The sequence below is a fragment of the Mesoplodon bidens genome (assembly GCF_964165515.1).
Source record: "Mesoplodon bidens genome assembly, contig: HAP1_SCAFFOLD_159, whole genome shotgun sequence".
In the NCBI taxonomy this organism is placed as follows: domain Eukaryota; kingdom Metazoa; phylum Chordata; class Mammalia; order Artiodactyla; family Ziphiidae; genus Mesoplodon; species Mesoplodon bidens.
Window position 1 is genome coordinate 884,050 of NW_027672558.1, and position 24,808 is coordinate 908,857.

The following is a 24,808-nucleotide window of genomic DNA, read 5'->3' on the forward strand; positions in this document are numbered from 1 at the left end:
GCCATTTAGTTTCCTCAAATAGGTGCTAGAACCACCATCACTCTACCCTCCCCTGCAAATAAAGAAAAAAGATGACTTCTTAAGCAAGAGCTGAAACAAATTCTGATGGGTCCTTGTCTTAGTCCATTCGGCTTGCTATAACAAAAAGATCATAGACCAGGTGGCTTAAACAACAGACATTTATTTCTCAAAGTTCTGGAGGCAGCAAGTCCGAGAGTAAGGTACTGGCAGATTCAGTGTCTGGTGAGGGCTCTCTTCCTGGTTCATAGGTGGCTGTCTTCTTGCCATGTCCTCACATGGAGGAAGGGACAAGGGAGCTCTCTGGGGTCTATTTTATAAGGGCACTAATCCCATTCACGAAGAGATTAGTGCCCTCATAAAATAGACTCATGACTTCATCACCTCCAAAGACCCCACCTCCAAATACCATCATCTTAGGGGTTAGGATTTCAACATGAAATTTGAGGAACCACATTCAATCCATAACAGGGAGGATCTGTCCTTCCCTCTGCCAGCATATGCTAGAGAGAAGCTACATTGCTGTGAACAAACTGAGACAGTTCCTGATATTCAAATACCATTACTGTTGTGAGACCAAGTGTTCTTTAAAGCAGCATTTCTAGGAATTGCTGTAACAGGTGGAAAAAAGGCTTGCCTGGTAAGGTAAGTTTGGGAATGCTAGGTTACACAGAAGTAAACAAGTTTCTTTCCTGTAAGACTTCAAAGCTTTTCATATGCTCATGTGAAGTATGATTCTTTGGAAATGACTACTGTATGCAATACTTGCCAACTTGTACCAGCAAACCCGTTTTGCAGATAGTCTCTCTCGAGAGGGGAACATTCTCCAGAGACTTGGAGAAACGCTGCCTTAAGAGATGTTTGGTCCACAAACTAGGGAAAGAGTGCTATATTCTCATAAAATCATTTGAAGTCTTGTGTTAATAGTAGAACAATTTAAAGAAACATTTTATAACTATATTTGCATCATATACAAATCTAAATTACATTTAAAAGTATCAATTGATAGTGGTGTTGGATTCACATTAGCAATCACTACATGATCAAAGCGATTGCTCTCCTGTGCTTTATGACAAAATTATTTTTATTGAGTTAACTACTCAAGTTTCAGACTTTTAATTTTTTCCACAAGTATGCTCCTTTCTTTAGGGCTCCTAAAGCTTCAAACAATTATTCCTTCCTATCTTTAAACTCAGTACTGTCTCAGTTTCATTCAACATCTATTAGCAGACATTGATTTCAATCTTATTCTTCTTAGCTATTACTATGACATACAGGGAAATAAGAGACATCAAAGAAGCTTAACATTTACCAACTGTTTTTTATTTATTAGAGACCATGATTAGCACTGAATCTCAGTCTTCAGGGAAGAGCTGGGAAGGTGAGAAATATGATCTCATCCTCCATTTAGAGACTTCTTAAAAGCCTGTTGTAAGTGGGCTCTGAGTGATGCCAAGTTTCATCACTTGGTTAACTAATGACTGAGACAGACCTCTCCACTGGAAAGGCAGTTTTCCCTTGGTCATGGGGGGTCATTTGTGGGGTGGTATGTTGGCACCATACGAACACTCCATTACCCCACAACCTTCTGTCCAAGAGCTTTACATCCACTGATGACAGAAGGCCCTAGTCAGCCATCATGCTACTTATGCATCCACTCCACACAATTCCTATAACATTTCATAAACTAATATTATACTCTGTTCAGTATTTGGAAGGCATCTGAAATTGTATGGCACTTAATTTAAAAGGTATTAAAGGCCTGTTCAGCAGAACTGTAACGTTATTACACCAGCTTCCAAGTCTGTAGTTCAGTGGTTCCCAACTTCAGATGCTCCTCAAACAGCTGAGGCTGCCCTGTCGCTACCAGTGCAACCAGAGTCTCCAGGACAGCAGCCAGGCAAGCAAGGATGCGAACCACTGCTCTCAATCACCATAATGGCATTTTTTACCATTTCAAATACAGGACGGTAGTTTTGGTGTTTCAGTAAGCTGACTTTACAGTTTTCTAAAAACGTGAAGAAAGTGCAACACTCAGTTGTCGCTAGAAAAATAGTGCTCTTGAAATTCATGATTCCTTAAGTATCAAATATCAGACATAAGCCACACTGTATGATTTCTGGGAAATCAGGTCCAGAATAAGCTATGTTTTCTGCCCAGTTCTCCAAGAGATCACACTACTATTGTGTAAGTGATTAAGAAGCCAGAACCATGACAAAGAAATGAAGCTGGTAAGCTGGTGGAGGGAGCAGAGAGGGCAGCAGTCTAATTTTGCCTGCAGGGTCCAAAACGGGCCATAAGTAAATTTCCCTGAGAGAAGAAACTAATGTTTCATCATGAAGCATTAATGATTCTCAGATATCTAAAATCTATCCCTACACCATTTTTTTCAATCAGAAACTTATTACATCTCCCAAACTACACAAAAGTAGAGGTTTCAAATGAGAGTGCAACCATTAGTCATGTCCATCTTTCCAGCAAAAGTCAAACAAAAGGATGATGGAGAGAACATTTTCACAGTAGTTAAGCATTTCAAAGCCATGAGCACCCAGCCCAAGAGTATGTTAGCTAGAATTATGTAAGGTTCACTCCTTTAGTCATGTCCTGTGTTCTGCCAGGTCCAGTAGGGGGGAATGTCAGCCTGTTAATGAGTGTCCTGAGGCTGAGGGGCGGAAGCATAGAAGTGGCCCGGATGGGCAGCGGGAGGAAAGTCAATGAGAGTGACACTCATGACAACGGGGCCACTCAGGCGGAGGTATCCCCAAGCTCAAACCGTGTTAGCAGTGAGGATACAGAGCCTTAGCAAGACTGAAGACATGGGAGTCTATTTGTCGGCCCTGATCCCTCTCCCCCTCCTTTGCTTATAGCTCCCCATCCCACCTGGTCCATCACAAGGAGGGATGCTGGGTTAAAGGGTGGTCCAGAGTGGCAGGGATGCCAGGAGGGGACAGAAGGAGCACGTGGGGGCTCTGGGGTGAGCAGCGAAAAGGGAGAAGACCCTCACAGGCACTCCAGCCACCCGCTGTCAAGAGGTTCTCCGGTCCAGGCCCAACTACAGGTAGGGAAGCCCCGAACAAGGGGAGCAAAAACCCAAACACGGTCAAAGTGACGACTGAAAATGCTTAATCCCTCCGTCAGTCAAAGAAAATCTGCCATCTCTTCAGCCCCCATCACTAAGGAGGCACAGCATGTTACTGGATTCTGGGTACTGGAGAAAAATGCATCACGAAACAGGCCTTGCCAGTCACATGGAAACAGAGTATCCATGGGTGAAGTTGCCTGGTCCTGGTGTCTCAGTTTTGCGTGAAGGGGTGGCAGCTGTTCTTTGGGGGGAAACCTCTCACTTTACCACCTGAAGCAAAGCTGCTGACAACAGGGCCTCCATTTAGAGGCTCCCCTAACCGCCCGAGGGAGCTCTCCTAAATGCCACCAGTGAGGAGCACCCACTCTGCCCGGCCACCCGTGGTGGCCCCACTCAGCGGGCAGAACTCAAGGCCGTCCTGATTGCAATAGGATGAGGCCAACCCGTAACACTGACCTCAAGCATGTCCCTCAGGTGGAAGCTAGAATCTTACTTCAGTCTATTATCTATTATAACCTGCTCAAAGCAGCTTAGAGCAACCTGCTCATCTTTTGTCATCACCAATAATCACAGGAAAAAGAGATGGAGAAAGGCCATGCTACCCCACTACCTGCAGCCCCCATTCCACTGGTCTGGGTGGGGTCAGATGGGTATAATAATAGGGTATTGCATTTATGGTTTTTAAGATGAGTTCTCACCTTTTACAGACACATACCAAAATATAATAAAATGACACATTTGGTATTTGTTTCAAAACGACTGATAAAACAAGCTATAATTTGATGATCATTATAGGTGGGTGATGGACAGACACATGGGGGTCATTGTACTATTTTCTGTACTTTTATATATATTTGAATGTTTCCATGATAAAAACTGAAAAACAATTTGAGTTCTACAAAAATATGGAACAATGTGGTTCATACCATTATGATTTGATATAATTCATACATGTTACAAGCAAAACTTAATGTTGCCTTAAAATACTACCATACATAAGGAGAAAAATGCAAATGGATGAATTCTAAAAAAATCCACACATCCACTAGTAGCTACAATTTCCAAATTCAATACATCATTCCCAAGGTAAGTTAAAAGGCAAACATTTTAAAAGGAAGGCCTTAAAAACATATTTTGCAAGGGATCACCTGCAAGTTTAAGAAGTTAATTCCAAGTTTTCCAAATTTTCAGAACTCATAAAGTCTCACAAATCCTGTGGATCAGTGCCTTTTCCAGATACTTTTCTATGAGCTCATTATTCATATATTCAACAGATACTGAGTACTTATTAAGTGCTTGGCTCCATGGATACAATGGTGAAGACACAAGCCTTGCCTTCCTGCAGTGGGTATTCTAGATGGTACAGTAGAAGGCCATTACAGAAAAATGTGTTAAGTTTCTAAGCATGGATATATCTATAAACTTTTATTTTAAAGAAAAATTCTAAGAGTTGGGGTCATCCTGAGACAGCAGATTACCTTTGGTGATAGAAATAATTTATTTTACATGTGCTGTTGCTATTGCTACTGTTCTCAATTCTTAATGCTTGGTATGTCACCATTTAAAAACTCTGGTTCAAATGTTATATATTTCATACTAACTGGATAAATAGTAGAATTGGCACAGAGGAGCTACAGCTACCCCTGATGTTTTGACAAGAGGTAAAGAATATTTCACATTTCAAAGCTTAAAACCTTTTCTATTAAATAAAAATCCAAGAGCTTCTTCCCTCTTCCACCTAAAGTCACTTATTTTACCATAAATAAATCCTTTGGAAACCAGCATGAGATGCATTATCCTGTATGATGGAAAACATCCCTAGATAATACCTGAATGCCTCTAAGTGATTCACTAAGTCTGACCATCCTAAATGTATGTATTGGTTGGTTTCCCTAAAGGCCTTCCCACCAAACACAATACCTTCAGCTCAGCATATGTATCTTCAGTACAGTTTCATTCCATATGCAGACTTTTCAACTGTAGTGTGCATGCTCCCATCCTGTCAGGATAATTAGAGCCAGTACAAGTAGTTCTTGTTCTGTAACCTAAAATCTACTACAAAAGAAAGTAGACACCAAGATACCAAAATCTTTCATGCTTAAAGGCAAATGTATTCAGTTCCTTTCCATGCAGAACATAGTAAGGTATCTTATATGCTTGTTATTTCTTTTCCAAATCAAGTTTGGGACAACCTTTGAGGATCCACTCATGCTCCACGGTGAGCCATCTTGTACCATGTTCTGGTAAGTGTCTTACATAGGGGAGAAAGGAATATTCTTGCTGACCTACAGATTAGTCAAGGGGGAGTGTGCTGGGAGAAGAGTTAATGTCCACTGTCTCTTCTGTTGCCGTCAAGGTCATGGTGGGGCCATTATCCACTTGTACCAACAGATGCCTACAGAAGCCATTCAGATACGCCATGGCAGGAAGGAAGGCACGGGAGAAGAGGGAGAAGAGGACGAAGAGGACAGCCTTCCTATCCTATGATGGAGTGAAGAGGCTGCTGGCTGGAAAAACCAGGAATAAGGAAGTGAAGTCATCCTCTTTAGGATGCCATACCAAGCAGAAAGCCTCCGAAAAATCCACCAGTCACTAGAACATTCTTCTTCACAAACGACACCACCTAGGAACAGAAGATAGCACGATGGATTACTTTGCTGAGGATATCACTGAGAAGCGGGACGCAGATCAGGTGAGATGACGTGTCTGGATAAGGTAGTGGCGGGGTGCTAGCGCACAGTGATCTCATTCAAGGGATGCTTTTCAGACGGGACTTTGCAGAGGAGGCACCACATTCAGTAAATTGGTCTCTCCTCCAAACCTGTCCACATGTTCCTCCCGCCCACGCATCTGTCCATCCATCCATACACCCTCCTCTGAAACCTTATTTTCTCACATTCCTACAGCTTCCCATGCATGTGCTCTATCGACCTCCATCCCAGAGGGAACTTTCTCCCAAGTGCTACCATAGAAAAGTATTCACGAGGGGAATACACCCTGTAGCCTGGCCTACTGGTTTCCTGAAATTAAGCACAGGGGTTCATCTCCCTAACCCCACCCCGACCTTTCCCACTCCACCACCCAGCCTCCTGGGACCCTCGAGCCCCCTCATTCCCACTGTGCCTGTGTCTTCACTCCTCCCCAACTTGGCTGGAACCATATTTCCCTATTTGACACATTGTCTCTTGCCATCTGCCCTCAGGGGGAATTTAAAAAAATCATACAATTTCCTGACATAACTTCTTTCATTCATCATCTTTACTCATTCCTCAACTTGCTACACCTTGGCTCTCAACTCCACTACCCGACTGTAACCGTTCTCACAGAAATCACCAATGGCCTCCTTGCTGCTAAACACTAACCCGAACATTTTCATTTCCTGCTCCCCAGACTACGGGCTCTCAGGGGGAACCAGCCACTCTCCCTGGGGCCTGTGAGAGGGCCAGGCCACAAAGAGGCATATGACAAACATTTGTGGAATGAACCAATTCCAAACCTTCTGGTTAGTTTATATAAGTGCCCACTGTATGGCAACAGTTGGTTCTAATCAAACATTAACCTTATACTTTTTATTATATACATTCCTGTATCATTAAAGAAGTTTTCAACAATCATGTATTACTTTTGTAAATGTCTGAAAAATAAAAAGAATTTTGAAGTGAAAAAAGTGTAAGTTTCATAACCTTGAGCTTGAGGAGGGATGGAAGGAAGGGAGGAAGGAGGAGGGACTTATCTAAGTGCACAAATGCCACGTTCCACTCTGGGCAATGGACAGCTTTTTTTATAAAAAATTTATTTATTTGAGGGGTTTTTTGTTCTTCTTTTTGAACTTTTCCATTTTACTACACTTTATTGAGGTATAATTTACATAAAGTAAGATGTGCTCATTTTTTCACTGAAGTATAGTTGATTTACAATGTTGTGTTTATTTCTGCTGTGCAGCAAAGTGATTCCATTCTACATATATATATGTGTTCATTTTCCTATTCTTTCCCATTGTGGTTTATCACAGGATAGTGACTGTAGTTCCCTGTGCTCTACAGTAGGACGTTGTTGTGTATCCATCCTATATGTACTAGTTTGCATCTGCTGATCCCACACTCCCAGTCCTTCCCTCCCTCCCCATCCCCCTCCCCCTTGGCAACCACAAGTCTGTTCTCTATGTCTGTGAGTCTGCTTCTGTTTCATTGATTCATTTGTGTCATATTTTAGATTCCACATATAAGTGATATCATATGGTGTTTCTCTTTCTCTGTCTGACTTATTTCACTCAGTATGATAATCTCTAGGGCCATCCATGTTGCTGCAAATGGCAAAATTTCATACTTTTATATGGCTGAGTAGTATTCTGGCAATGGACACCTTTGGCTGAGCACTCGCCACCACACAGAATCGTCTTTTTCTTTTTTTCTTCTTTAAAGGGAATGTCATTTTTTAAAAAAAAATTTATTTGGCTGCGCCAGGTGCTAGTTGTGGCATGTGGGATTTTTTTTTTTTTTTTAGTTGTGGCATGTGTGATCTTTAGTTGCGGCACGCGGGATCTTTAGTTGAGGCATGCAGGACCTAGTTCCCTGACCAGGGATTGAACCCAGGCCCTCTGCACTGGGAGCATGGAGTCTTAGCCACCGGACCATGGAAGTCCCTCTGCTAAGTCATCTACCACTCGTCTATCTGCTTTCCAACTTTCAAACATTTGCTAATATTTCTTGTCTCCTGGTATTCCCTTCCTGTCCTCTTGGTCCTTGTAGGTTTAACCAGGCACCTTCCTGACACCTCGATCCTGGTTTATTTCTCCCCGGTTAAGTGCACATGTATCTTTGGGACATCTGACATTTTTCCAAAGGTAATGAAGAAGTAACAAAATACATCCTTTTAAAAAAGAAGCCCTTATCCTGTCCCTCCAGTATAATCTGACCTGATTTTATGCCTTAGATCAGAGGTTAGCAAACTACAGCCCGTGGGCCAAATCCAGCCAGTCACCTACTTTTATTTTATTTTTTTATTTTTTTGCGATACGCGGCCCTCTCACTTTTGCGAGAGCACAGGCTCCAGACGCGCAGGCTCAGCGGCCATGGCTCACGGGCCCAGCCGCTCCGGGGCATGTGGGATCTTCCCAGACTGGGGCACGAACCCGTGTACCCCGCTTCGGCAGGTGGACTCTGAACCACTGCGCCACCAGGGAAGCCCGTCACCTATTTTTAAATAAACTTTCATTGCAACGCAGCCACACCCACCTGCCTACCCATCGTCTATGGCTGTTTTCCCGCTACACAGTGGAGTTCAGTAGTGACAGAGATCACGATGCCTACAAAGCTGAAAACATGTACCATCTGGCCCTTCACAAAAAAACCTTGTCAACCCCTGAGCTACACATTCTGGACATTTCAGAGATGTGTGTGTATAGAGACAAAAATATGACTCAAAATGATCAGAGTGGCTGTAAAAGGTACATCCTCCTCCTCCTCACTTGCTGCTCCCATCCCAACAAGAACTTGTTCAAGGGATGCTCAAACCACATATGTGCCTGCAGCACTTTGCACTCTCACTCAGCAATGAAAGTCACCAAACCTACTGGTCCTTGGTCCTTGTAGGTTTAACCTTTTAAAATGCTGCTGAGGTGAGGATATTCCATATGAGGCTGACATATTGGCTACCCCATGTTTGTACACACAGAGTTGTCTGCACCCTTCACACACTGCACATGAACAAAACAAGCCTCACCTCCTCTGCTTTGCTTTTGACCTCCGTAGGTATCTGGTTGGTCTTGCGGATCTTCAGCTGTTCCTTGGCTTTCTTCATGTCCTTCTCTACCCGCTGCCAGTCCACTTTGATGTAGCCAGTATGGTTTGCAAGCTTTAGTTTAAAAAACGACAGCAAGAAAGGAGAAACACAGGATAAAGCACTGATATATGTTACCAAAAATCCTTCTGAGTTTCTATCTTTGGAGATATTCGCCATCCAGTTTTTTGTATTACAATGACATTCACTCCACATCTACTCAGCATCCACCCTATGTGCAAGGCCCTATGCCTGGCAATGGAAATCCACACTGGCCTTCAATGACTGCTGGCAATTCTTTTACTTTATTTATACTCTTACCCATCTCTATAAAATTTTAAGTTAGCTTAAAAAAATTAAATGGTAAATGAAAATCAGAACTGGAAGTCAAGATGTAAGGTAAAGAAACCTTAAAGGCGACATAAGCCTGAGTTTCTCAACAATGTGAACAGGGCAAGGGTGTCACGAAGTAATCACTGCTGCTCAGAAAGAAATCACAGAGATTTCTCACGAGCGATTTCTTGTAAGGGAGAAGCACATCCAAATATACCTATAGGACATGCCTACTTCCCTTGCTCAAGACAACAGGAGCACACACACACACACACACACTCAGCGAGAAGCATTTCATAAAGAATGTGCGAACAGGATAAAACTCATTCACACACGGGGAACACAAATTTCTGATATGATAAATCGTATCTCCCTGGATAGCTCAAAATATCTAAAACGGAAATTCCTCTCCACTGTCTAGTCAGTTGCTCCCCGTCTAGTCTCTCTTTTAGTTAACAGCACCAACCAACTGATCAGTCACCGAAACCAGGCTGGAGAAAGTATCTGCAATATATCTAATAAACAAAACACTAATACCTAGAAAAAGTGAAATTCTTCTAGAGATCAGTAAGGAAAAAAACCCATTTGAAAAACGGGTAAAGGCAACTCACAAAACAAAGTGGCCAACAAAAGGGAAAAGTTCAACTTCACAAGTAATCAAGGAAATTAACACTAAAATTAATGAGTTACTATACTTTTTTTATCAGATTGGAGATGATTAAAATACTGAAAATATACAGTGTTGGTAAGGATGTGGGAAATGGACACTCCTATCACACCCTTACTGAGAGTGTTTACCAGCAGCCTTTTAGGAGAGCGGTTTGGCATCATCGCCAACACTGAAGCTGCACATGCCATTACGCTACACCCAGAGTGGCAGCTCTTGTCACAGCAGCTTTACTGGAAATAAACCAAATGTCCATCCGCACATGAGTGAATAAAGCAAATTGTGTCATGTTTACACAACAAGATGTTGCTCAGTACTTGTAGCAGCAACATAGCTGAATCTCAAAAATCGTACACTACATTCAAGCTCCGATTCTGTTACTCCACCCTGTCTCTCCCACGGGACGAAGTACATTGAACAGCTACTTGGGGACTCTGAAGAAAACAAGAGCATCTGACTGGAGAAGCCCAGAGCCGTGTATTTCCCATATTTGCTAAGGTATCACCTGGCCTAGACTTCAGGCAGGACTCAGAAACATTCTGACAAAATTCAACACACATTCCTGTAAAAGCTCCTGGAAAAACAGAAACAGGGAGAACTTCCTCAACTTGATAAAGAGCATCTACAAACATACAGCTAACGTCAATCATACTTACTGGTGAAAGACTGAATACTTTCATCCAATGTTAACAAAAAGGCAAGGATGTCTACTGTCTCTGTTCCTATTCAACACTGTGCTGGAAATGAAGTCATAGTGCAACAAGGAAGAACATAAGGTAAGAGGCATCCAGATCAGAAAGGAAGAAGTCAAAATGTCGCTATTTGTAGACGTGTTTGTCTACATAATTTCAAAAAATCCAACAAAAAACAAACAAAAACTCCTACACACAAAAAGCGAGTTTAGCAAGGCTGTACACTACAAGATTAACACACAAATTGTATTTCTATATGCTAGCAATTTGAATTGGAAATGGAAATGAAATTTATGATTTTACAACAGCTGCAAAATAATAAAGTACTAGGTACAAATCTAAACAAAAATCATATAGGATCTGTACACTGAAAACTACAAAATGTCTGTTGAAGAAATAACTCAAAGAGAAATTATTAAGCCAGAGTTATTGCAATCCCAATCCCAGCAAGATGTTTTATAGATATGTAAACAAGCTGGTTCTAAAATGTGTATGAAAAGACAAAGGAACTAGAACAGCCAAAACGATTTCGAAAAAGAACAGAGTTGGAGGAATCACACTACCTGATTTTACAGCAATCAAGACAGTGTGGTATTGGAGAAGACAGACAGATTAATAGGACAGAATAAAAAGTACAGAAACAGACAACCCAATTTAAAAGCGGGCAAAAGACCTGAATAGATACTTCACCAAAAAGGAGATCTGGACAGTAAATAAACACATGAAAAGATGTTCTACATCAGTAGTTGTATCACTCTGAGTCCAACTGGGAGACAGCTTTAGGGCTCAGGGTGAGTGCCTGGGGAAAAGCACAAGAGCAACTAAAGCTCTTATAAGGTATCCAGGAATAAAACTGAACCACAGATGGATAAGATCTATATGGAAAAAATAATAAAAGTCTAGGCAAAGACATTAAAGAAGACCTAAATAAATGGAGAGAAAGCCTGTGTTCACAGCTAGATGATACAATATCATAAAAGATACTAATTCTCCCCCAATTTATCTATATGGTTCCCATGCAATTCCAGTCAAACATTTTTCTTCTTACCCTTTTTTTCCCCTTTTTGGGTGTACCGTGCGGCACACGGGATCTTAGCTCCCCGACCAGGGATTGAACCCGCGCCCCCTGCAATAGCAGCGTGGACAGAGAATTAACTACTGGAGTGCCAGGGAAGTCCCCCAATCAAAATTTAAACAGAATCTTTGAAAGGAATTGACAAGCCTGTTCTAAAATTTAGATGGAGAAGCAAAAGTCCAAAAGCAGCCGCAACGATCCTGAAGAATATGTGGAGGAACTACCAAGGCTCAGCAGATACAGGAAGTAGAGCCACACATACATGAACTGTGATACACGATAAAGGCAATGGTACAGATATTGAAAAAAGGAAGACTTATTCACTAAATGCTGCCGAGACAATAATCCAGAAGAAAGAAAGGAAACTGGATCCTCATGTCAAACCACACCCTTGATCTCCAACATCGTGACTACCCTGGTGACAGGGCACATGCGTGCACAGCACAGACCCCCATGTCTCACCTGCACTGCACTCCTTGCACATCTGACCCAAGCAATACCAGAATCCCAGGGCGAGGGGTCCTTCCTGGAGATTATTCTAATGCCCATTACTTCTGTCAGTCAGAACCCCCAAAAGAAACAGAGGGTGCACTCAGATTAAGGCATTTCAAAGCAATATGAAGATACTCAGGGAAACCACAGGGATAGAACAGGATTGTGGGTCTAGTGCGAGAGCTGTCACTGCACTTGCATCCGAAGGGGTGCGAGGAAGGAAAGATGACTGCAACCCAGAAGGCAACAGGAGGGGTGAGGAGGGGCGAGGAGGGGCCTGGAGGGGCCTGTCTGCTAACAGCCCCAGGGAGGGAGCCAAGAAGCTACACAGGGAACGGGTCCGGGGGAAGCTGCTGGTGCCTTGCTAGTCACAAGCAGGATGCTGCCAGAGTGATGCTATGGAGTTCCCAGGCTCGGGCAGAAAAGGGCGGGCAGCTTTCACCATGTTTCTGAAACAAGGGTGCGTGGACAACTGAGGCCGCAGCAGGAGCCGAGACCCGAGCGAGGGAGGGGAGGGAGGGGCCTGGGCCCACCCCAGCTCCCTGCTCACCCAGCCCCAGTCACCTCTGGCTACAACCCCTTGAGGCTGCCAGCCCAAGTGCCCATCCTCCCCTCCCCGAATTGCTGACGCATAGAAACTGAGATAATAAAAAGATGGTCATTTCAAGCATTGGGTTTTGAGGGCATCTGTGATGCAGTGATGCTGTACCACACCCGCCCCGGCCCACCAGTCATGAGCGGGCCTCTTCTGGTCTCTTCCACACACTTCATTTTCACCTGACGCACCTGGAAAACTCACTCAAATTGTGATTCTAACGTGGGATGACCTCGCTAAGATGAGAGCTGCTTCGAGAGGAGACAAAGAGCTGTGGATCCGGACACTCCAGCTTGACTGCACCTCAGAATCACCTGCAACTTTAAAAATACTCCGATATACAAGCAGGCCGACTGCCCGTGAAATCAGACGGAGGCGGGGGGCAGGCCCCAAGCATCAGTGTTTTATAAAATTCCCAGGTGATTCCAATGTGGAGTCAAGTTTGCAAACCAACTGTACACAGCAGCCTCAGGGGACCAGCAGCCAGTGGTTCAAAAACAAACTCCACGCCAAGGGCCAGCAGAGGCCATCTGACCAGTGTCATTTAGCCCTCATGTCTCTCATCGACTTAGTGTCTAAGAATAAATCATATCACAGGGCACTTGCATCACACCTGGGATTTCTGAAATCACACTTGCTTCATATTTCAAGTGGTCTCGAAAACCCTGGAAGGGAGCTATGATAAGGAATATGCATGTGTCCCCATGTTATAAATGACAAAATGTAATCCACTTAGTAATTGAAGAAGTCTGACTCAAAAGGTTACTAGCATTTCAAATGGTACGTGAAACCGTCTAAAGTAAAAGAGCCTGGACTATGTGTGAGGACGGCCAGGGAAAGACTCCACATACAGACCTGAAGCAGGAAAAATCCACCTCCCAGAGCTGTGGCAGCCAACCTTCCAACCTTCTGGAATACGAAACCAGTGCACCTACAAAAATCAAGTTAACAAGCTGTCAGACAAACACAAGCATGGACTTCTAACAACATTCAGAGCCTACTTACCTTGGGACGATCCAGCTCCTTCCTACTCCAGGCATAAAGCCCGTCCCCTGCAGAACGAGGAAACGGCAGAGGCTCCGACCTCAGAAGGACCCTGACTCAGATCTTGGCTCTACTACTCACTTCATTTTGTGGTCTTGAGCAAAACCCTTAAACTCCCAAGCCGTGTTTTTAAAAGATGACTCTGGCTACACTGTGGAGAATGGATCAACAAAGGAAAGGATAAAGCAGAGACTCCAGTCAGCAATATGGAAGAGAAATGGCGGGAGGGAGGGAGCAGCCCTGAGAACTCTTGGTGAAGCGAGTAAACACATGACTGTGTATGAGGCCAGAGTGGCCACACGCGATAACAGACAGGCTCTCATGCCATCTTCTCTGGTCGGCACGTGGCTCTTGACAGAAAACTCTGCGCTGAAGACGGCTTATAAAGCCCTACACTTACATCTAGTGTCCCTTTACCTCTCTGCCCTCATTTTCTACCACCTACTGCTTGGTACACTTCGGTAGGAGAAAAAATATATCAATATCAATAAAACATTGCATGGAGGACCTCACAAGGATTTTAAATGTTTTTAAACAAAAGCTAGGTATATCTCAGAAGGGACTCCTAAACTGGAGGAATGATAGGACTAGTAAATAAACCATTAGGAGTCATCTTAATTCTTAAATGTGATTATAAGCTGAAGTAAACTGCCTGTACCCTGTATCCACTGGCCCTAAGTCCCTGACGTGAAGGCATTAACTGACATTTTGCAGCTAAGATTCATTCATGATAAAGGCAACCAACTGGATTGTTAACTAGCTCTTATTTCTCCGACCTTTTTTTCAAAAACCTAACATGGATAAAGGTGCTTTTCCCTCCAAAGAAATGTGGGAGAAAAAAATGAAGTATATATAAACTCCAGCAATTTTCTTCTCAGTCTCTTTTATCTTTAAAATTAGTTCTATAGAGTAAGGTACACAACACATGTGGAATTTTTTTAAAGCCATGTGTAAATGTGTCCCAGAACAAGAATCAAGACTCAATTACATAAGAATAAAAAAGATATCTAGCACCCAATAAGGTAAAATTCACAATACTGCCATCCCATTAAAAACTACCAGGCAGGCAAAGCAGGAAAACAGACCCATAATGATAAAAAACGAAATCAACTGAAAGCAACCTAGAAATGGCACAAATGACAGAATGCTGACAAAAACATCAAAAGTTATTATGATTGTATTCCATGTTCAAGAAGCTAGAGGAAAGATTCCACATAATAAGTAGGGACAAGGAACATATTTTAAAAGGATACAAATCAAACTTCTACAGATGAAAACTATATGTCTGAGATGAACACTGTACTTGATGGAACTAACAGCAGTTTAGATACTGTAGAAGTAAAGATTAGTAAACATGACATAGCAATAAAAACTACCAAAATGAAACAGAAAAATACATGAACATGGTTGTAATACTGAACTATAGTTATACACTGGGGAAAACTGGAGGATGGGCTCTCTGGATTTTTTTTTTGCATTTTTAAAATTTTATTTATTTATTTTTATTTATTTTTGGCTGCGTTAGGTCTTCGTCACTGCATGCGGGCTTTCTCTAGTGGCGGTAAGCAGGGGCTACTCTTCGTTGCGGTGCAGGCTTCTCATTGCAGTGGCTTCTCTCGTTGCAGAGCATGGGCTCTAGGCACGCAGGCTTCAGTAGTTGTGGCATGTGGGCTCTAGAGCGCAGGCTCGGTAGTTGTGGTGCACAGGCTCTCTGGATTATTTTTAACAAGACCTGTGAATCTACAGTTATCTCAAAATAAAAAGTTAAAAAAAATAAACAGTGTCAGTGAACTACAGGAAAATTTCAAGCAGTGTAATAATATGTCTAACTAGAACTGTTGAAGGGTAGAAAATATTTGAATAAATAATGAGAAAATATTCTAAATTTGATGAAAACTGTAAACTGATAGATCTAAACAGCTTAATAAACTCAAAGCACAAAACAAATGATAAATATCTTAAAAGCAGCCTGAAGGGCAGGGGGAGGGACATATTAGGTACAGAGGAATACAATTCAGAGATAGCACATTTCTCATAGAAAATCATGCAAGACAAAAGACAATGGAACATTTTTAAAGTACTGGGGGAAGAAACAACCCTGTCCATCTAGAATTCTATACCCAATAAAAATACCTTTCAAAAAACAAAGATGAAATGAAGACCTTTCTCAGATATACAAAAGCTGAAAAATAAATCATCACCAGCAGCCCAAAAGTACAAAGAATGTTAAAAGTGGAAGAAAATGATACCAGATGGAAATCTGGATACACACAAAAGCATGATGAGCACAAGAAATAAACTATACAGGTAAATATGAAAGGTTTCATTTTCATTATTTAAAAATATAAGAATTAAATATTTAATGAAAAAATGTAAAAGTTAAGTGTATGACAATGAAAACCAAGGGTAAAAGGGTAAAATGGAAGTATACTGTTTTATTTTTTTTTTAAGATTTTTTTGATGTGGACCATTCTTGAAGCCATTACTGAATATGTTACAATACTGCTTCTGTTTTATGTTTCTGGTTTTTTGACTGTGAGGCATGTGGGATCCTAGCTCCCTCACCAGGGATTGTACCTACACCCCCTGAATTGGAAGATGGAGTCTTAACCACTGGACCACCAGGGAAGTCCTGGAAGTATACTGTTGTAAGAGCATTGCACTCTACATGAAGTGATATATCTCTTGATGATAGACTGTGGTAAGTAGAAGATACATCCTATAAACCCTAAAGCAACCATTAAAATTACACAATTAAGAGACATAGGTAATAAACCAAGAAGGGGCATAAACAGAATTATGAAAAATATGTGATTCAAGCAACAAAAGAACAAAAAAGAACGAATAAACTGGACTTCATCAAAATTAAAAACTTTTATCCATCGAAGGACATTATCAAGAAAGTGGAAAGACAACTTAAAGAACAGAAGAAAATATCTGCAATCATGTCTGGTAAGAATCTAATATCAAAAACATATAAAGGGCTTCCCTGGTGGCGCAGTGGTTGAGAGTCCGCCTGCCGGTGCAGGGGACACGGGTTCGTGCCCCTGTCCCGGAGGATCCCACGTGCCGCGCAGCGGCTGGGCCCGCGAGCCATGGCCGCGGAGCCTGTGTGTCCGGAGCCTGTGCTCCGCAACGGGAGAGGCCACAGCAGTGAGAGGCCCGCGTACAGCAAAAAAAAAAAAAAAAAAAAAAAAAAAAAAAAAAAAAACATATAAAAAATTCTTACAACTCAAGAACAGAAAGACAAACAACTCAATTTCTCCAAAGCAGATGTACAGATGGCCAACAAACACATGAAAAGACGCTCAACATCGTTAGTCACCACTTCACACCCATGTCATGCCCACTAAGGTGGCTATAATAAAATGTTTTTTTTAATGAAAATAATAAGTGTTGGCGAGGTGTAGCCATAACAAGGAAAGAAGTCCTGACACACACTGCAACGTGAATGAACATCAAAAACACGATGCTCAGGGGGCTTCCCTGGCAGTACAGTGGTTAAGACACCCTGCTTCCACTGCAGGGTGCACAGGTTCAATCCCAGGTCAGGGAACTAAGTTCCCGCATGCCACTCAGTGCGGTCCCAAAAAACCAAACCAAAACAAAACATGATACTCAGTGAAAGAAGCCAGATATACAAGGTCACATATTGTATGATTCTATTTATATAAAATATCCAGAATAGGTAAATCCATAGAAACAGAAAGCAAATAGATGGTTGCCAGGGGCTGGGGAGAGGGGAGAATGGGGAGTAACTGCTCAGCGGGGATGGGGTTTTATTTTGGGGTGATGAAAATGTTTTGAACCTAGAGAGAGGCAGTGGTTATACAAAGGTGTGAATGTACTAAATGCCAATGAATTGTACACTTTAAGATGGTTGGTTTCATGTTATGTAAATTTCACCTTAATTTAAAATATATATATATATACACATACACAGTATACCTATTTTTATTACACACACGTATATTTGATCCAAAAGAAAATAAAGAACAGAACACCAAGATGGTAAATTTAAACCCAATGATAACATAAATAAACTTAAAGGTAAATAGTCTAAGCACACTAATTAAAATGAAAAGATTGTAAAATTGGATTAAAAAAAGGAAGACCCACCTATATGCTGCCTATAAGAAACCCATTTTAAAGACCTGTTTTTAAAAAAATATTTATGTATGTATGTATGTATTTATCTTGGCTGTGCCTTAGGTCTTAGTTGCAGCACTGGGAATCTTTGTTGCAGCATGTTTAGTTGCAGCATGTGGGATCTTTAGTTGCAGTATGCAGAATTCTTAGTTGCAGCATGTGGGCTCTTAGTTGCGGCATGCGGTGCGAACTTGTTAGCTGTGACATGCATGCAGGATCTAGCTCCCCGATCAGGGATCGAACCCAGGCCCCTTGCATTGGGAACGCAGAGTCTTACCCACTGGACCACCAGGGAAGTCCCAAGAAACCCATTTTAAACATACAGACTCCACTTTCCTGAACTTTGCCCCATGTGCCTCTTCCTCTGGCTGGTTTTGAATATATATATATATAATTTATCTATCTATCTATCTATCTATCTATCTATTTATTTATTTATTTATGGTTGTGTTGGGTCTTAGTTGCGGCCCTTGGGATCTTTCATTGCAGCATGTGGGATCTTTCATTGCAGCACGCGGGCTTCTCTCTAGTAGTTGCGGGCACAGGCTTAGTTGCTCCGCGGCATGTGGGATCTTCCCAGACCAGGGCTCAAACCCGTGTCCCCTGCATTGGAAGGCAGATTCTCAACCACTGCACCACCAGGGAAGCCCTATTAACTTTTAATGGAGTATAATCTGCAAAAATACTGAATCACTACACTGCAACCTGAAACTAATATAACACTGTAAATCAATTATACTTCAAAAAAAAAGACATTATGCCAAGTGTTAGTGAGGAGGTAGAGAAACTGGAACCCCCATACACTGCTAGGGGAGATGTAAGATGTAAGACAATACTTTAGAAAACTGCTTGGCAGATCCTTAAAAAGTTAAGACATTCACCTACTATGACTCAGCCTAACTCTTTCTGGATATTTACCCAAAAGAAATGAAAGCATATGTTCATACAAAGACTTGTACACAAATGTTAACAGCATTTTAAGCCCAAAAGTGCAAACAGGGCTTCCCTGGTGGCGCAGTGGTTGAGAGTCCGCCTGCTGATGGGGGGGACACGGGTTCGTGCCCCGATCCGGGAAGATCCCACATGCCACGGAGCGGCTGGGCCCGTGAGCCATGGCCGCTGAGCCTGCGTGTCCGGAGCCTGTGCTCTGCAATGGGAGAGGCCACAACAGTGAGAGGCCCGCGTACCGCAAAAAAAAAAAAAAAAGTGCAAACAAACCAATATTCATCAAAGGGGAATGGATAAACAAACTAGTTTATCCATACAGTGGACTACTACTCAGCAATAAAAAGGAATGAAGCAGAGATACACACAACAGCACAGATGAAGCTCAAAATTAGTATGCTCAGTGAAAGAAGCCAGACAAAAAAGAATACTTACTGTATAATTCCATTTATATATAATTCTAGAAGATGCAAAGTGATCTATAGTGATAGAAAGCACTTACTATGTGGCCCTGGTCAAGTAAACCTTTCTAAGCCTTAGTTTCTATTAAATGAGGATAGATAATAACAATAACAATTTCAGAGTTGTGAGAAGGAAATGAGATACCTATATAAATATCTAAAATAGTACCTGACGTGTAGCAAATACTCACTATGTGTAACCATTAAATAGCACTTTAACATTATGTTGAGATGTATACTATTCATTAAGTGATCAATTTCACAAGTCAATGTATTTTCCTTGGTTAAAAGAGATGGTTCCTATAACCCCAACACTGAGTCATGCAAAAAAAGATACTGGACATCTTTTATATCACTTACCATCCAGTAACACCTCCAATTAACAGCTGGGTTGCCACACTATACTTTTCAGCTGAAGGCCCAGATTCCTGCCCAAACAGCTTGCGCCACCATGGCTGCTTTTTAGCAAGTTCTGCAAGGTCCAGTGACTCAAAATTTCCCTCAAAGTTTCCTACAAGAATTAAGATACTGAATAAGAAAAGTTACTTTTACAATAAATCACTAACATTCCTAACCTAGATTAAGAGATTTTTAAGGAAACAGAGACAGCTGTAATAAGGACATCTAAATATTAATCTATTTTAAAGAGTAAACTGACTCTGAAATTCTGATCAGCAACTTTTGAAAATCAGACTAAAATCAACAAATATCTCAGAGGAAAAAAACCTAGACAATTTAGAATCAGTACTCTAGTTTTTCCCCTGAAATTTAAAAACAACCAAAAGGACCTAGGAAAAACTGGTAATACTTAATAATGCATCCTAAATGAAATGGGTTTTCTTCATTTGCCTCTCCTTTTCAGAAGCAACTCAATACTATTCAATAGCCCACAAATTCTCAGTACTATGTGTATCTCCAGTGATAATAAAGATAGGAGGTAACCCTGAGAAAACCATAATTCAAAAAGAGACATGTACCACAATGTTCACTGCAGCTCTATTTACAATAGCCAGGACATGGAAGCAACCTAAGTGTCCATAGACAGATGAAGGGATAAAGAAGATATGGCGTATATATACCATGGAATATTACTCAGCCATAAAAAGAAACGAAACTGAGTTATTTGTAGTGAGGTAGATGGACCTAGAGTCTGTCATACAGAGTGAAGTAAGTCAGAAAGAGAAAAACAAATACCGTATGCTAACACATATATATGGAATCTAAAAAAATAAAATGGTTCTGATGAACCTAGGGGCAGGACAGGAATAAAGACGCAGACGTAGAGAATGGACTTGAGGACACGGGGAAGGGTAAGCTGGGATGAAATGAGAGAGTGGCATGGACATATATACACTACCAAATATAAAATAGATAGCTAGTGGGAAGCAGCCGCATAGCACAGGGAGATCAGCTCGGTGCTTTGTGACCACCTAGTGGGGTGGGATAGGGAGGGTGGGAGGGAGACGCAAGAGGGAGGGGATATGGGGATATAGTATATGTATAGCTGATACACTTTGTTGTACAGCAGAAACTAACGCATTGCAAAGCAATTATACTCCAATAAAGACATTAAAAAAAGAGGTAACGTTTAATTGAGCTGTTACTATTTACCAGGCAATGTGCTAAGGAATAAACATGTATATATAATTAAATCCACAGAACAAAGTAGGTACAGAACAAGGTACTATTTATTAACTCCATTTTGTAATTAAGAAGTAGAGGCTCAGAGGGTGATTTATTTGCCCAAAAAGGGAAAGAGTTAACAAAATGTATAATCCCTCTCTCTGTGGGAAAATAAATTTAGTGAAAGAGGCAAAAGAACTCTACACTGTAAATGAGGAAACACTGCAGAGTTGCAATCTCAGTCAAAAAGTAAGTTTTTATCTAGAAATTGCGAAGCTGGCTCTAAGATTTATATGGAAGTACAAAGAACCTAGAGTAGTATTCCAGTTCCTATGGCTGTACAACAAATTACCCCAATACTTCATTCACAGAGCAAAACAGTCACTTTCTATGCTCCCAGACTCTATGGATCAGGAATTCAGACAGGATACAGCTCATCTCTGCTCCATGTGTCTGTGGCTTCAGCTGGAAGAATTACAGGCAGGCGTCTGGAAGCATCTACTACATTCACACATACAGGCTGCCTTGCTCTGGGTTAGTTTGGGCTTCCTTACAGCGTGGTGGCTAGGGTCAAGGGTGCCTGTCCCAAGAAAGGGAGTAAGAGAGTGAGGAAACTCAAGGGCTCAGCAGGAGCTATATTACCATTTAAGACCTAGCCTCCAAAGCCATGCAGTGTTACTTCCACTGTATTCTGCTGCAGCCGTCACAAACTTCCACTCAGATTTGAGAGGGAATATAGACCCCAGTACTCAGCAGGAGAAGTGTCAAAGTCACACAGAAAAAAACAGCATGTGGAAAGGGGAGATATTGCTGCAATCACTTAGGAAAATACAATGTGCCACCAGTGGCCAAAACAATTGTGGGGAAAAAAACAACAAAGTTCAAAGAATTTCAAGACTTCTTATAAAGCTACAGTAACACACAGGTAACTAATTTCAAGACTTATAAAAGTACCCTATTTGACACAGTGTAGAACTGACCTAAGCATATAAAAATATATCAGTGGAAGAGAATATAGTGTCTAGAAGTAGATCTACACATACAGTCATTTGATTTTCACATGGCACCAAAGTTATTCAATAGGGAAAGAAAGTCCTTTCAACAAATTGTGTTAGAACTATTAGGTATGTGTACTAAACAAACAAAAAGACTCTCAATCCCTACTTTACACAATACACAAAATATAATTGAAGAATTAATTCAAGATGGACCATAGATACCAATTTAGCAAAACCAAAATATGGATGTTTAAGGAACTGGGCCTTCTATGGCCTCACAAGTAGTTAAATGAAAATTTTTGTTCTAACGTAACCACAAAACATTACTGCTGTGTTGAAGAAGAAATTCTCTCCCTGGGTTAAAGAACATCACTGAAAACAAGAATGAGTTTCGAGTTTTGTTTTAATGTCATTTTAACAAACTCCTTAGCTCAATAGACAGCTCCAGCCAAAAGGGATCAAATCAGAGACACTGAGTTCACCCAAAGTCACTCAGTCATTCAACACACACTGCTAAGCACTATACCGACCAGCCAGCAGCCTTGCTTGTGAGCCCAGGAAAGCAATGATTGCAGTATTATGTGATCATCAATATGATAAAGATTGAAATTCCTAATGTCAGCCTCAAAGTTACTCCCAACAATTTCCTAGGTGCAAATATCTGAGCAACCTACACATTTTAACTAAATAAGGGCAGTCTGCTCTGCAGGAAAATAATTCCATTGTGCATTCCAACACCTTTGAGCCACCTCAATTCAGGTGTGCTGGTAAACGGTTTGGGTTTTTTTAGATTTTTTTTTTTTTTTTTTTTTTTTTTTTTTGTGGTACGCAGGCCTCTCACTGTTGTGGCCTCTCCCATTGCGGAGCACAGGCTCCGGACGCGCAGGCTCAGCGGCCATGGCTCACGGGCCCAGCCGCTCTGCAGCATGTGGGATCCTCCCGGACCGGGGCACGAACCCGTGTCCCCTGCATCGGCAGGCGGACTCTCAACCACTGCGCCACCACGGAAGCCCTAGATTTTTTTTTAACCTGGAACATTTTCAAAGTTTTTATTGAATTTGTTACAATATTGCTTCTGTTTTATGCTTTGGCTTTTTGGCCGGGAGGCACGTGGGACCTTAGTTCCCCAATCAGGGATGGAACCTGCACCCCCTGCACTGGAAGGTGAAGGCGTAACCACTGGACTGCCAGTGAAGTCCCCAGGTAAACTTTTCACAAGCGCGCTGGGGTGGGGGGAGGGCTGACTAGTAGTGTATACCAACATCCAGGGTGTGACGTCACTGAAGTGTGACAGCGCTGAATGAGGAGCTGGCAAGAGACGCGGCTTATCACGCTACGTTATTTCCACCACACAGACACAACAGATGTCCATAACCTCCAGAGTACAGATAATAACTAAACATGGCAAACAATAAGGAAGTAATGAAGTTTGAGCATTTTCACTGTTTTTAACATAATTTATGTAATCGTAAATTTATATAATTGAGCTTTCGATAATGGTTCTGTGAGCCAGTACTGAACTGAACATAGCCTGAAGCATTCAAAGAAGTAGGATAAGAAGCACAACTGAAAGACGTGGTCCACTGTATATTTTATTACAGGCTTTTTTTTTCACGGACTCTTCCCTTCACTACGCGGACTAAATAGGCGATTTCCAAGAACCATACCACGTGTACTCTTTCAAAACCATCAATAGCGCAAGTAGAGGCGGCACGCGGAAAGACGCCGGCCGGGTGTTTGAAAAGACAGTCCAAAGGGACAAAGAAGCTGCCTTAGTCTCACGGTGCCAGAGTGCTTCCGGGAACAGGGACAAAATGTCTCCAGGCCGAGGCTGTCGGGGGCGGGGCCGGAAGGTGGAGGAGCCCGGCCGGAGACAACACCGAGGGCAAGTTCGGCTCCAGCCCGGCCACTGACCTTGGCCGGACCTCGGGAGCGGCCGGGCCACAGACGAGCCCCGGGCGCCCGCCCCGCCCCTGCGGCGCTCGAGCCCCCCAGGGGCGCTGCTGGGCCTGGGAGGCGCGGAGCCCATCCCTTCCGGAGCCCGGGAAGTCAGCTCCTCGCGGCGCCACCGGCGCGCGCCCGTCCTTACCTTGACTGGCTGCGGCCATTTCGGCAAGCTCGTCTCGCGATGACACCCGTAGGGCTCGGCTCGGTAAGACGCGGAGTGGCGCTCCGCCGTCGGCGCTAGGTGGCTTCCGGCACGTGGGGTAGATGTTTCCATTCCCGCGGCGGCGGCGGAAGAGGCGGGGCGGGGCGGAGCGGGGCGGGGCGCGGGGCAGCTAGTCCCCTTCCCCGCGCGCAGTCGCTTCACAAGGCGCCAAGGGTGGTGTCAAAGACCCCGCGGCCCCGGCCCCCAGGCGCGTCGGGCCGCGCGTGCGTGGAAGCGTTCTTGCGGAGGAGTTACTCCGCTGCACGGAGTCTAGCTCGCAGCTCGCGTGGAAGGGGGTTCCCCGTGCGCGACCGCAGTGCGGCCTTTCGCCAGTGAAGACTGCTTCACTCCTTACTTTACTAAAAATAAAGAAAGCGGGCTTGTAGTGGTTGTTCATGTCAACCTTGAGCACGTATTTATCAGTGCCCGCTCTGTGCCTGACGCTGTGCTACTGGAAGAAGACAGACATTTAAGAAACATTGCAGTCACAGTGACCGAGACGGGCCCAGAAAGGAAAGCGCTCGCTGCCCGCAGCACCCGACGAGCCCTTTAACCACGTGTCGTGGTGCACCTCCCCGCCCCAGCCCCAAGCGACAGCTTTCGCTGTTACTCCGTCTCAGTTCACGGCAACGCCACCTTTCCAAAACCCTTGCTGTTATTCTGAACTCCTCTTTCTCAAAGCCCACAAACCCAGTTCATCAGCAACC

The 24,808-nt window shown here is 42.8% G+C and overlaps 1 protein-coding gene across 1 annotated transcript; it reads right to left on the bottom strand.

The window, feature by feature from the left end:
• Nucleotides 1-5,190: 5,190 nt before the first annotated feature.
• On the bottom strand, nucleotides 5,191-24,210 carry FUNDC2 (FUN14 domain containing 2). Its single transcript, XM_081259281.1, has 5 exons — nucleotides 24,042-24,210; nucleotides 19,692-19,842; nucleotides 13,588-13,663; nucleotides 8,822-8,953; nucleotides 5,191-5,723 (listed from the first exon to the last, which is right to left on the bottom strand). Exons 1-5 carry the CDS (start codon nucleotides 24,058-24,060, stop codon nucleotides 5,646-5,648), a joined length of 456 nt encoding a protein of 151 aa, XP_081115407.1. The 5' UTR covers nucleotides 24,061-24,210; the 3' UTR covers nucleotides 5,191-5,645.
• Nucleotides 24,211-24,808: the final 598 nt, after the last annotated feature.

Excerpts from the sequence above, each read along its gene's own strand:
- FUNDC2 (XM_081259281.1), bottom strand. Across the intron at positions 13,664-19,691 it reads ATTGGAGGTGTTACTGGATG|GTGCACTGGTTTCGTATTCC; the intron begins GTAAGTGATATA and ends TGATTTTTGTAG. Across the intron at positions 8,954-13,587 it reads GTGGATTTTTCCTGCTTCAG|CTTGCAAACCATACTGGCTA; the intron begins GTCTGTATGTGG and ends TTTAAACTAAAG.